Raw genomic sequence first — 14,030 nt, forward strand, 5'->3', positions numbered from 1 at the left:
CACACACAACACATACACACTTTTAGTCAATCCAATATCTGTGAGAAAATCTTGACACAGAGAACACTCCTAGAAGTGTGACGTGATGACAGGCAAAATAAAAAGTGATTTTTACTGTGTATATGTTTCCGTCAACTGTAGTACATTGTACACTGTCCAATCAGAACATTTCAGTTTCCTGTGTGGAACATCAATATTGGTACAGCCTGGTCCCAGATCTGCTTGCACTTCAGCCAACTCACAACGGTAATCAGAGGAGTTGGCTAAAACCGATCTGGAAGCAGGCTAATATTGCTACCTGGCCCTAGCTTACCGTCACAACTTTTATTACAGACAAACATTACATGATCAGATCTGGAACAAGAAATATGACAAACTGACTTGTTGGAAAGGTGACATCCTATGATGGGGCCACGTTGAAAGTCACTGAGCTCTTCAGTGAGGCCATCCTACCGACAATGTTTGTCTATGGAGATTGTACGGCTGTGTGCTCCATTTTATACACCTGTCAGCAATGGGTCTGGCTGAAACAGTCGAATCCACTCATTTTAAGGGGTGTCCACATACTTTTGTATATATAGTATACTTCTCAACTACAGGGCTCTGGTCAAAAGTAGTGCACTATAAAAAATAGGGTGCCATTGGGGACATTATATTATCATCTGGTGCATGGCGTTGGCGTGTGTGGCGTACCTTCATGGCATAGCGGGCATCCATTGAGTGCTTTGCCATCAGGTTCTTGAGGCTGGCGAGGGCCAGGTGGCGCAGGTCCTGCTCATCCTGCAACGCCAGGCCCAGCTCCCGTAGCAACAAGCCCGTCAGGAAGTGCTTCCGGCAGAACTCGCCCGTCAGGCTGTACTCCGGCACATCCACTAGGGGGAGAATAAGGAGGGAGAGAGAGGCGGTTGGGGGGGGGAGAAAGACAGGGGGAGAGAAAGAGGCAGAAAGAGAGAGTGTGGGAGGAAGAGAGAGAGAGAGAGAGAGAGAGAGAGAGAGAGAGAGAGAGAGAGAGAGAGAGAGAGAGAGAGAGAGAGAGAGAGCGCTCATGTACAAGTGGTTCTCAACCTTCTTTATAGCAGAGACCAGAAAGCTATGGTCCTTCCTTCCTTGGAGGAATGCTTACATTAAAACTAACACTTTAGACTAAATTGATGTCAGCTAATCATTTTAGTGAGAGAGAGCTGAGCTGGTCCTAGTACCAGAGGTTGAAAAATATACTACTGCTGCCCATACGAGAATTCTCCTGCACAACCACCACTACACTAAATGTTAGAACTAAATGATGGGTTGTTTATTCCATCCAGTTCCGGTCGTATGGTAAAGAGCACCAGTACAACATCATGTGAATATCACAACACGGGACCAATAGTTACCCTGAGCACTTTGCTTTTCTTGTGATGCATTGTCTGAAAATGGACAGGAAAGAGAAAGAACAGAAAAGAAAAGTGTTAAGCGGTGTAATGAATGAAGATGAATACAACGGTGTTAAACGGACTCCGATTGGGTCCCTGTGAACCCCAGATGACCTCTGACCTGTGATGTGAGCGGAGGGGAGGGGCAGACTGAGAGGGATGTAGTGCTCGTGGTTGCACACCTCTCGCAGGAACTCAAACTTGAACTCACACAGCACCTGTTGAGAGAAACATCGGGGTCACAACTAGGGCTGTGGTGGTCACGGAATTTCGTCAGCCGGTGATTGTCAAGCAAATAACTGTTGGTCTCACGGTAATTGACCGTTAATTAACATAAACACATTTAGCATCTCCTGGCGACTGATGCAGACCTTTGTAACATATACATTTTAAAAAGTCCAATAAATCCATGTAATATAACCTACACCTTCACAATAAATCCATGTAATATAACCTACACCTTCACAATAAATCCATGTAATATAACCTACACCTTCACAATAAATCCATGTAATATAGCCTACATCTTCACAATAAATCCATGTAATATAACCTACACCGTCACAATAAATCCATGTAATATAACCTACACCGTCACAATAAATCCATGTAATATAACCTACACCGTCACAATAAATCCATGTAATATAACCTACACCTTCACAATAAATCCATGTAATATAACCTACACCGTCACAATAAATCCATGTAATATAACCTACACCGTCACAATAAATCCATGTAATATAGCCTACACCGTCACAATAAATCCATGTAATATAACCTACACCTTCACAATAAATCCATGTAATATAGCCTACACCTTCACAATAAATCCATGTAATATAACCTACACCTTCACAATAAATCCATGTAATATAGCCTACACCTTCACAATAAATCCATGTAAAATAACCTACACCTTCACAATAAATCCATGTAATATAGCCTACACCTTCACAATAAATCCATGTAATATAACCTACACCTTCACAATAAATCCATGTAATATAACCTACACCGTCACAATAAATCCATGTAATATAACCTACACCGTCACAATAAATCCATGTAATATAACCTACACCTTCACAATAAATCCATGTAATATAACCTACACCTTCACAATAAATCCATGTAATATGCCTACACCTTCACAATAAATCCATGTAATATAGCCTACACCTTCACAATAAATCCATGTAATATAACCTACACCGTCACAATAAATCCATGTAATATAACCTACACCTTCACAATAAATCCATGTAATATAGCCTACACCTTCACAATAAATCCATGTAATATAGCCTACACCTTCACAATAAATCCATGTAATATAACCTACACCGTCACAATAAATCCATGTAATATAGCCTACACCGTCACAATAAATCCATGTAATATAACCTACACCTTCACAATAAATCCATGTAATATAGCCTACACCTTCACAATAAATCCATGTAATATAACCTACACCTTCACAATAAATCCATGTAATATAGCCTACACCTTCACAATAAATCCATGTAAAATAACCTACACCTTCACAATAAATCCATGTTATATAGCCTACACCTTCACAATAAATCCATGTAATATAACCTACACCTTCACAATAAATCCATGTAATATAACCTACACCGTCACAATAAATCCATGTAATATAACCTACACCGTCACAATAAATCCATGTAATATAACCTACACCTTCACAATAAATCCATGTAATATAACCTACACCTTCACAATAAATCCATGTAATATAGCCTACACCATCACAATAAATCCATGTAATATAACCTACACCTTCACAATAAATCCATGTAATATAGCCTACACCTTCACAATAAATCCATGTAATATAACCTACACCGTCACAATAAATCCATGTAATATAACCTACACCTTCACAATAAATCCATGTAATATGCCTACACCTTCACAATAAATCCATGTAATATAGCCTACACCTTCACAATAAATCCATGTAATATAACCTACACCGTCACAATAAATCCATGTAATATAACCTACACCTTCACAATAAATCCATGTAATATAGCCTACACCTTCACAATAAATCCATGTAATATAGCCTACACCTTCACAATAAATCCATGTAATATAACCTACACCGTCACAATAAATCCATGTAGTATAACCTACACCTTCACAATAAATCCATGTACTATAGCCTACACCTTCACAATAAATCCATGTAATATAACCTACACCTTCACAATAAATCCATGTAATATAACCTACACCTTCACAATAAATCCATCATTTCTTTTAGACAGGTCTAAAGAAACATGATATGACGAAACTGTAGTCTATTTCAGAAGAACAGAACAGCATACTCTGAGTTGTCCTTATGTTGGGTCCTGATCTAGCTATGCCAAATGGCTGAGGGCTTCACTTGTTCATTTAGCAGACAAGATTTGCTTAGATTTCTGCGGCATTATTTTATAGTATGAAGAATACAATTGAACAGAGCTGAATAAAATAGAAAGCATATTTTCTCCAAACGATTTGAGGGAGTGCGCACATGCGTCTATTCTGTGTTGAGCAGTTAACAAAGAAATAGGGACTCCTATATGCTAATTTAGAGTTATTCATGTAACTTTAGTTGTTCTATAAACGTTGGGCTATATGTTTTGATTTTTAATACACTAAAGCTGCATGATGCGACTCTAATATTTGAAAAAAGTCACTTGAAAGGCATGAGCTCTGCTTTGTTTTTTTGCGCAGGCCGTATACACTTAGTCAATCTCTCATTCACAATTTGAGAAGCACTTGATAATGCCTCACATTTCCTGGCGGCATCCACTTTGTGTGGCCACAAAGCACCCCAAAAAATCCATGCCTTTTGCACGCCTTCTCCCTAAATGCTGGCCGCTCTGAAGCACCTCTCATCTCACTCACATGGCTCTCCATCACTTGATTGGGTCTTTCCTACAGGCTACAAGTGAAGACAGACACATCGTGGACGCAAATGCTCGCGTCCTTTTCCAATTCCGAGGTGCATATTGAAGATATTGGAAGAACTGTCCACATTTACTTTTCCTCAGCCAACAAGATAAGTAGGCCTAATGAACAGCCAAGCACTAGCCTATGTCGTTCTACTATCCCCCATAGTACAACAGTTGACCTATTCTATTCTGTGTGAGAAATACATATTCCAAACCGTCTGGGACAGTTGTGGGATGCGATAGATCCCAAATGAATACAACCACTAGCATCAAAAACAAAACAAAAATTTACGCACTGAGACTGACGCAACAGATCAGAACGTTTAGCTTAAAATGTTGATAAACTGTTAAGCTATTTCTTCACATTATAAGTGCAGCAATGCCATTAGCGGGAAAACACCATTATCAAAAGTGACCACAAATGTGATTCTGCATGTAATGCTTTTATTATAAAAGGTGCATTTTTATGGTGAAAATGATCTTCCCCAAACTTGAAACTCACGCGCTGACAGTTAGGCTCCACACCCGTTGTAAAGTGGATTAATGTGCTTCATTTTAAAAGAAACTATTTGGCCACTATGTTGTGATTACAAACCTTATGCAAACATATAGGCTTATGGGCTAGGCTACATCAGGTGTGTGACTATGATTAGAAAAAGTTCAAAACAAAAAAGGCATTGTTTCTTGCCTTATGCTGGGAATAATTCACAAGTGATAATATATAACTCACAAGTGTTTGGCTAATATTGTCACCCATCAGACTAATCTTGTCTTTACATATACTAAATAATATATGTGTGAAATTAGTTTTTTCAATTTAAAATGGACCATTATCATGCATCTGATTCAAAACAGGGGCAGGGAAAAAAATACATGTCATCTCTGACTTAAATCCATGGAGGACGCTTTTTCCGTGGTTCATTTTCATGCCAACCAGGAAGGCTATACTCCTGTTGTAAAGATAAGCAATGTGCTTAATATTAGGAAGGTTGAACAATAAATATAGTAGGCCTAGCCTATAGAAAGCTGATGGGATCCTCCTCTTTTTTTAATAGAGGCCACCATTCTGTTTTCTTGCGCAATTGCATAGCCTATAGAAATGTTATGCAGCATGAGCTCATGGGCTCTCATGAAGTGCTTGATTAGATTTTCCATTACATTTGCATTGATGTCAGAGTGATTAGAGGGACAATAGAGTGCTGAGTACCAGACACTTAGCAAGTTTGGGAGGCTACTAATGACCATCAGCAGCATCAGAGCTTGGAGAAGCCTAATTACTGTGACTAAAAGGTCACGTGGAATTTGACTGCCTTCATGACTCGTGACTGTCAGTGTGGCGGTAATACGGTCACCGCAACAGCCCTAGTCACCACCTGATTGACCGACTAAAAACACCACAACACCTCTGAAGTTCATTGTTTTCTATTCTAGTAGATATATAATTGTTTTCTATTGCATTCTATTCTACCGTGAGTGACATTGGCTATTACACTGACAGATGAGGAAATGCTTTATTCACATATCCTCCGTCACTGAGAAACAGAATGAGAAGGATGTGTGTATGTGTGTGTGTGTGTGTGTGTGTGTGTGTGTGTGTGTTACCTTGTTGTCAGTGGCTGTGATCATGTTGACATAGTTGCTGATCAGCTTGAAGGTGAACCCTCGGTCCATGAGGGTGAAGCAACGCTGGAGGGAGGGAGGAAAAGAGGGCGGGGTGGATGGAGGGAAAGGAGGGGGGAGGGAGATAAGGAGGAGAGGAAGGAAGTAGGGAAAGAGGGAGTGATGGATGGAGGGAGGGAGGTCAGCATTAGTTAATAAAGAACATGAAAGAGAGAGCCCATTTCATAATTTCACAACACAGTTGAAAACATGCTCTGGAACTCTGGCGACTACTAAGTATCTTTTAAACTTCCCGTTTTAGGATGGATGTGTCAATGTGTAGTTCATACATGCGTAATCTTTCCTCTGTAAACTGGTCATCTCTGTATACCCATCGCAAGACCCACTGGTTGATGCTTATTTATAAAACCCTCTTAGGCCTCACTCCTCCCTATCTGAGATACCTACTGCAGCCCTCATCCTCCCACATACAACACCTGTTCTGCCAGTCACATTCTATTAAAGGTCCCCAAAGCACACACATCCCTGGGTCGCTCCTATTTTCAGTTCGGTGCAGCTAGTGACTGGAACGAGCTACAAAAAACACTCAAACGGGACAGTTTTATCTTCATCTCTCATTCAAAGACTCAATCATGGACACTCTTACTGACAGTTGTGGCTGCTTCACGTGATGTATTGTTCTCTACCTTTTTGCCTTTGTGTTGTTGTTTGTGCCAAGTAATGTTTGTACCATGTTGTGTTGCTACCATGTTGTTGTCATGTGGTGTTGCTGCCATGCTATGTTGTTGTTTTTACGTCTCTCTTTATGTAGTGTTGTGGAGTCTCTCTTTGTTGTTCCTATATTTGTATTTCTCATCCCAGCCCCCGTCGCCACAGGAGGCCTTTTGTCTTTTGGTAGGCCGTCATTGTAAATAAGAATGAAAGAATTCTAGCTCATGAGTTTCAGCCCTCGTATTTGAGTGACATCTAGCAAAAGGCACATCATGCCCACAGGGCAGAGTGAGAGAGAATGCGATGAAGGGGTGCACATATATGCACAATATGTGACGTAGTGTGCAATTTCCGGGGAGACCACTTTTGGCTCATGAGTGCTACTTTCAGAAATACTGTCTAAAAAGTATACAAAAGTACCGGAGAATCTCTTGAAGGAAATCAGTATCTAACAATAATTAGCAGTGGAAGCCATTTTAATTTACAGTTAGCTTAATTGCATTCAACTCGGCTTCCGTATCATTAGTCAGGGAATATAAATGCATTACCCTCGGCAGCATTTGAGCCTGATTTCGACAAGCGCTAAAGACAGCTCCCTAAACATGTAATTTGTGTGTGATGTGTGTGATGCCCACCTTGACAAAGGCAGCCACGGCCAGGTTGGCACTGCGGGTCTCCTCTGCCAGCTCTTTGTTCTTCCAGAAGATGTGGTCGGACACGGTCATGACTAGGCTCTCCAGACGACTCAGGTAGGTTGAAGGGAACCTCTGTGGTCGAGGGAGCTGAGGACACACATAATATGGAACTTAACAGATTGTATTAGTTGCCCTAGCAACACTAAGGTCGTAGGTTCAATTCCAGCAGGGATCACATATACATACTAACAGCACTGAATGGAACAGTGGGACATAGGACAGATGCAGGCCCAATACAAGGTCGGAAAGTAGGCCGCAGGGAATCTGAATATGTCTGACTTCAGTACTAACTTTCAAGTGTTTTCCACACTGCATGTATTATAGTGTATCGTGTTTGTGTATTTGTATGCGGTCTTTCCAAAATGAATTTCCCTGTAAAAGGAAAATAAATTATATTGTATCGTACTGTAAGTTGCTTTGATAAAAGTGTCTGGTAAGTGGCATACATACACCACCCCGTTCACAAAAATGGATTGCTCTTAACAAGACAGTGATTCACTTGGCCACGGTTTGCTATATAAAGCAGCCATCAAGGCATTCAGTTACTGTTCGAATGAACGTTAGAATGGGCAAAACAAGTGACCTAAGCGACTTCGAGCGTGGCATCCAATATCACAGAAACGGCCACACTGATGGGCTTTTCCCGCACGACAGGACTCAAGGACTTTAAAGTACTTTTTCAAGCACTAATATTTAATTTTCAAGGACCATCAATTTGTAATAGTTAATATTATTATTTTGCAATAGTTGCCACCAGATGGCAGTATATCGCCACCACCTCATGCAAAAAAAGTTCCAAATCAAATCAAATGTTATTGATCATACACACATGGTTAGCAGATGTTATTGCGAGTGTAGCGAAATGCTTGTAAATAACAATACGTTGTTTCACTACGTATTTACTATATATACACATGAGTGTTAAGTCAGTACTTATGATTTTGCAATTTGAGTAGTGATGAGCAGAGTTTTGGGACATGCCTACTGGTGAACACACATTTTCTATTCGCATGACCACACAATTCCATCTTAATGACTGTTTTTTGGGGGAATTTGGGATTCTACTACTTAATAGCCTTTAGTGTCGCCGGTCGGGAGAAGGGCGGGTGGGCTGGGTGAGGAAACTGCATGTTAACGGCCAACAGAACGGCAGGAGCATGGCTTGATAAAGTGGAATATCACGGGCGCCCCCGTGAATGAGGCGATTTGCAAAAAAAAGCTCTGGAGGTTGTTGCAGAGAAAAAGTCTACATAATGTAGAACTGGCGCCAGCGCAGGATGCAGCGTTGTGTCTTTCCCCCTTCATGTTGCTCTTCAGGGCCGATTCACCCACGCTCGCAATGTCAAAGTCTGACGCATGTTTTGCACCTTACACAGTGTGGGTTGGTTGTGTCCAGTGACATAGTGGTTTAAGAAAAAGGTGGGTAAACTACACTGAACAAAAATATAAGATGCAACATGTAAAGTTGTCGTTCCTATGTTTCATGAGCTGAAATATAAGATCTCAGAAACGTTCCATACCCACAAAAGGCAGGATTTAATCGACATTTGCTCTGCATTTTTAGCTATCGATGTGACATTTGGCCACGCCTAAACAGTCCGTACATGCCTGGCTGAGTGGCAGTGTGGGTGGAATGAGTGAGTTCGCATGGCAACCGCAGCCCGAAACACGTGAGGAAATACAACTCAGTAGTCTGCCTGGAATACATTTTTCTAATATCTTTCATAAACATATGTATCATTATCTGTTCTCCTCTCATTTTAATTGTGCTTTTCAAGTACCAACTTGAGAAAATGTCAGATTTTCAAGGTATTTCAGTACTTGAATTTCAGAATGCCAAATTCAAGTACTTTTAAGCACCTCAACCACCTTGTGCCAACCCTGTGTCTAGGGTTTACAGAGAACATTCAGTCAGTGGCAGTCCTCTGGGCGAAAACAGCTCGTTGATGAGAGAGATCGAAGGAGAATGCCAAGAATAGTGCAAACTAACAGGCGGGCCACAGACAGACAAATAACAGCGCACTACAACAGTGGTGTGCAGAACGGCATCTCGGAGCGCACATTTGTCCAGCCTTGTCACGGATGGGTTATTGCAGCAGTCGACCACACCGGGTTCCACTGCTATCAGCTAAAACAAGAAGAAACGAGCGACTCCAGTTGACACACGATCACCAACACTGGACAATTGAGGAGGTGAAAAACATTGCCTGGAACATGACAGGGAGTTCAGTTTACTTGATTGGGCTGTGGAATCCCCAGACCTCAACACAAAAGCGCATCTTTGGGATGGGATGGAATGGGCTGTATGGACCAAAATCCCTGTGGAATTCTTCCGACACTATGTAGAATGCCCCGAAGAATTCAGACTGTTCTGAAGGCAAAGGGGTGTCCGACTCAGTACCTAATAAACTGGCCGGTGAGTGTATAATATAATCATTAGATATACTCTGAGTGATGAGGTTTGAGAATGTGATGGTCTCTTTGCGTGAGTTAAATACAACAGGGACAATGACACTAAAATGTCAAAATGTATTCCTCAGTGTGACGAAGACAGAATTCGTCTCATGTAGTGTTTATGGGTATGCTAATCTGTCCCCTCCCCTCGCACAGGGAGTGTATATGTACATATATAACAACTTCATATCTTATGTTTCTATACCTTGACATTGTCGGAGTCCACTAGATGCTGGGCCATGGACTTGACAATGAGCTCGAAGAAGAACCAGGAAAACTGCAGCAGACAGGGGTAAAAGGTCAAACAGGGGTCAGATCATCCGGGTTACGTTCAGTTAAGCACTCAGGGTCACATTCAACGGCACATTCAGATAGATATATATCACGTAGAGCAGATATGTACGATAAGGAATCCTAGCATGGCTATGTGTGACATTTCTAAGTATGTCTTTATTTGGATAGTCCCTAATAGGTTTGTTCAGTAGACTGTCAACAACATTTCAACTACATTTCAATGAACTATCCACTAACCTTAATGCTAGGCCTAACCCTTAATCCTTACTCTAACCTTAAACCCAACCGTAACCCTGTTAACAGAGATGCAGCTGACAGTTTGTTGACAGTGTGAGCATCTGTAGATCAGGGATCCACCCAAATGACACCCTATTCCCTATATAGTGCACTATTTTTTTTAACCAGAGCCCTGATGTTCCTATAAAGGGAATAGGGTGTCATTTGGGACTGGGCGTGGCGTCCCTCTAGGCTCACCCTGAGGATGTTCCTGATGGCCAGCTGCTCGTTGCTCTTCAGGTCAGAGGACATGCCCTTGGCCAGCTCCTCGTGGACCGTCCGGAAGCCATGCGACTCCGCCTTGAACACAAACTGACCAACCGCAGTGGAGAGAACAAGGTCAATGAGACAGACGGACATAGAGACAGTAAGACAAACACACTGTACCGACACTTTTGCTCTCTCACTTTCTGTACATGCAATTAGTAGCATCAAGGGAACCAAACACACAATATGCTTGGCTCTGCATTGAATTAAACCTACATAAAAACAAAACAACGCTGATTAAGGTTGATGTAATCAGAGTTGAGGAAGAAGAAAAAGCTGAGTCTGACAAAATTTGCAATAAATTATGCATCAAAAAATCTTGATCTAATGTAGTTTTCCTTGGCACATGAAATGCATTGGGGTACGTGCTTCTGTACCGTATCTATAAATCTATGTGATTATTTTGGCACTCAATCTATTTTTCTCTTTTTGTGGGGAATGTTCCACCCACACTGTACGTGTATGGCACACACACACCTCATTACCACAGACGTCACCCAATTGAGTTAATTCATTAACAATGGTAACCACACGTACGCGCACCCACACATATTGCAACGATGCACGCACACGTGCATATGCAACGTCCACAAACACACACATGCTACACGCACACAAACACACACATCTGGTATCCAGCCACACACACCCACACGGCGAGAAAGCACTGGTCGAAAATTGCTTGCTGCTAGCCCCACGAGCAGCATGCCAATCAGTTGCCATAGCAACGCCAGTTCCATTACAGTGGCCCTCCCATTCTTTCCTCCCCTCTTCTCCTTCCACCCCCCCTCCATTTCTCTTTCTGTCTCTCTGCCCCTCTTAAAGATCAATAGTAGGATTCTCATTTTCTTTCTACAAGACATGTAAAATCTTGTGGTAAGCTGGTTCTATCCTCCATTTCCCTTACTCACTTTCTGTCTCTTCCTCTGCCTCTCACTCTCTTCTTAACAAGCATGCCTTGCATTCTTATTGAAAAGGCTCGGTGTCCTTGTTTGCCTTCCACCAGACACCCCCCTTCTCTCTTCCCCACAGCCATGCTTGTCTGTGTGTGAGCTGAGAGCCGTGTGTGTGGCAGACTCTCTCTCTCGTCTCTCTGTATCCACAGTGTTCTGGGCACATTGCCCTAGACCCTCAGCCACACTCCTGCACTCACCACACCCCAAAGCCCCCACCGTAGCCCACACACACACACACACACACACACATGTACACACACGCACACACACAGTCACGTGTGAATGCGCACAAACACACACATACACAGCACGCACACAAAGCCCCCTTCTCTCCCTTCACTAATGAAGCTGTCTGAGTTATTCTCCTCCCCTTTGCTCTCATTAGCTCTCCTCACCTCACCTCTCCTCTTCTCCTCTCATCTCCTTTCCCCTCCTCTCCACTCAGCCCAACCCCTCTCCTCTACCCTATGACACCACCTGGCTAAACTGCAGAAAAACTGCTCTTCCTGCAAGACAGGGCTAACATCCCAATGAAATGAGCACCATACCTTTATGTAGGAGTGCAGGTAGTGGTCAAGTTTTTCTTCATGGCACTTGGCAACAATGTGGACCAGCACCCTGGTGAAACACAAGGTGGTCACTCAGTCATCATCATTGTCTGGCAACATTAATAGTTGGCAATGTGAATTCTGGCAACATGTATTCCTGCATGATCCGGTGGCAGTGAGAGTGGAGTCCGTGGCCTGCAGTGCCTCATCCTACCTGGTGGTGGTGGTGGTGACTTCGTCGTTGTCGTTCTGGGTGAGGACCTTGAACAGCTGGTTGAAGAGCACAGGCAGGAAGCGAATTATCACTGGAATCTTCTCAATGCTCAGTAAGCCCTGTGGGAGAGAGAGAGAATAAAGAGAATCAGAGAGAGAGGTAGTCAGAGACAGAGCGGGATAGAGAGAGAGAGAAAGAGAGAGAGAGAAAGACGGTCAGTGAAGGGGTGTATAGTATGGGAAGGGGTGTGGGAGTGAAATGCAGAACGGAAAGATGTGAAGTCATCTCTCTATCCTCCCTCCCTTCCTTCGTTTCTCCAGACCTTTAGGCAGTTGAGGAAGTTTGAGGTAGGTGATTGGGAGAGGTCCGTGTCTCGTTTTTGGCACTGTTGGAAGAAGCGGTTCAGGTGGGGGTCCTGGCAATCAAGGACAGAAGACACAGTCACAACCAGAACCACCATCAATGAGTGATAGACTGTGCACAGGAGATAAGGACTAAATCCAGAAGCAAACTGAATTTGCATCCCAAAAGGCATCTTATTCCCTACATAGTGCACTAGTTTTGACCAGAGTCCTATGACAAAAGTAGTGCACAAGATAGGGAATAGGTTGCCATTTGGGGCGCAATCCTAAAAGTCACAATGGGATAACAAGGATTGACTTGCTGGAGTTGAAACCCATTAAAGGTTGGTTAAATAAGATTTGTATTTTATGTTTTACTTGTGGTGGTTTCATGGAGTTTGCAGGGTAAGTCCAGACTCATACCTGAGTATAGACTGTGGAGAGGACGTTGGTGGAGACCTTGAATATGGGCTTACCTCCGTCCACCCACTTCAGATCTGAGCCGTTCTGGGGGGAGAGAGGGAGGAAGGGTCCCTGAGCACCAAGGAGATCCATGCTTGCTTAACACTTTACTGTTGTTCCATTTGGTGTGCTCACTTCATACCTCACTCCCTCTCCCTCTCCCTCTCCCCCCCCCCCCCCCGCTCTCTCGCATTCAAAATGTTTTTTTTATTGGCATGACAAAACTTACATTTGTATTGCCAAAGCAACAATGCTTTCTCTATCAATTCCTGCATCTCCTTCCATCCAAATATTTTCTTTCTATTTTCCCCCCTATTTTCTCTCCTCTCTCCTTCCCTCCCTTCCATTCATCTCACCCCATCCCTCCCTCCTGTACCTTAGTCGATCCAGGTTCTTTGACGAGCAGGTATCCAGAGGGCAGGCTACAGGCCACAGGGATGTTGAAATCCTGTGAGGCCAGGCGACCCTCTCTGAGCAGAGGCAGCCACGAGTAGCCCACTGCAGTCACACACACACAGTGCACAGGGCGTACACACACACACACACACACACACACACACACACACACACGAGAAAGAACACATGGAAAAACACTATACTGTATGTAATGTGTAAATCAATCAATGAAATGTATTAATAAAGCCCTTGTTATATCAGCAGTTGTCACAAAGTCTTCTTACAGCAAGCTCAATCAGAAGCAAGAGCACAGTAGTATTGGCCTGTAGACGTAGCATGCACCATCACACTCCAGAATCCAATAACACAATCACAACAGTATCGAGGCAATGTTGCTGCACAATGA

The 14,030-nt window shown here is 42.7% G+C and overlaps 1 protein-coding gene across 2 annotated transcripts in view; it reads right to left on the reverse strand.

Moving 5' to 3' along the window:
• LOC139386167 (dedicator of cytokinesis protein 10-like) overlaps positions 1-14,030 on the reverse strand; it is a 122,298-nt gene that overhangs the window by 39,453 nt on the left and 68,815 nt on the right. For both annotated transcript variants that reach the window (XM_071131627.1, XM_071131626.1), the window contains exons 21-32: positions 13,605-13,726; positions 13,190-13,273; positions 12,748-12,840; positions 12,426-12,544; positions 12,212-12,281; positions 10,639-10,752; positions 10,076-10,147; positions 7,357-7,503; positions 5,993-6,076; positions 1,534-1,630; positions 1,374-1,406; positions 694-872 (exon numbers count right to left, since the gene is read on the reverse strand). In XM_071131627.1, coding sequence (XP_070987728.1) covers positions 694-872; positions 1,374-1,406; positions 1,534-1,630; positions 5,993-6,076; positions 7,357-7,503; positions 10,076-10,147; positions 10,639-10,752; positions 12,212-12,281; positions 12,426-12,544; positions 12,748-12,840; positions 13,190-13,273; positions 13,605-13,726 — 1,214 coding nt within the window. The remainder of the gene's footprint in view (positions 1-693; positions 873-1,373; positions 1,407-1,533; positions 1,631-5,992; positions 6,077-7,356; positions 7,504-10,075; positions 10,148-10,638; positions 10,753-12,211; positions 12,282-12,425; positions 12,545-12,747; positions 12,841-13,189; positions 13,274-13,604; positions 13,727-14,030) is intronic.

The sequence above is a fragment of the Oncorhynchus clarkii genome, chromosome 27 (genome assembly GCF_045791955.1).
Source record: "Oncorhynchus clarkii lewisi isolate Uvic-CL-2024 chromosome 27, UVic_Ocla_1.0, whole genome shotgun sequence".
NCBI classification, from domain to species: Eukaryota; Metazoa; Chordata; class Actinopteri; order Salmoniformes; family Salmonidae; genus Oncorhynchus; species Oncorhynchus clarkii.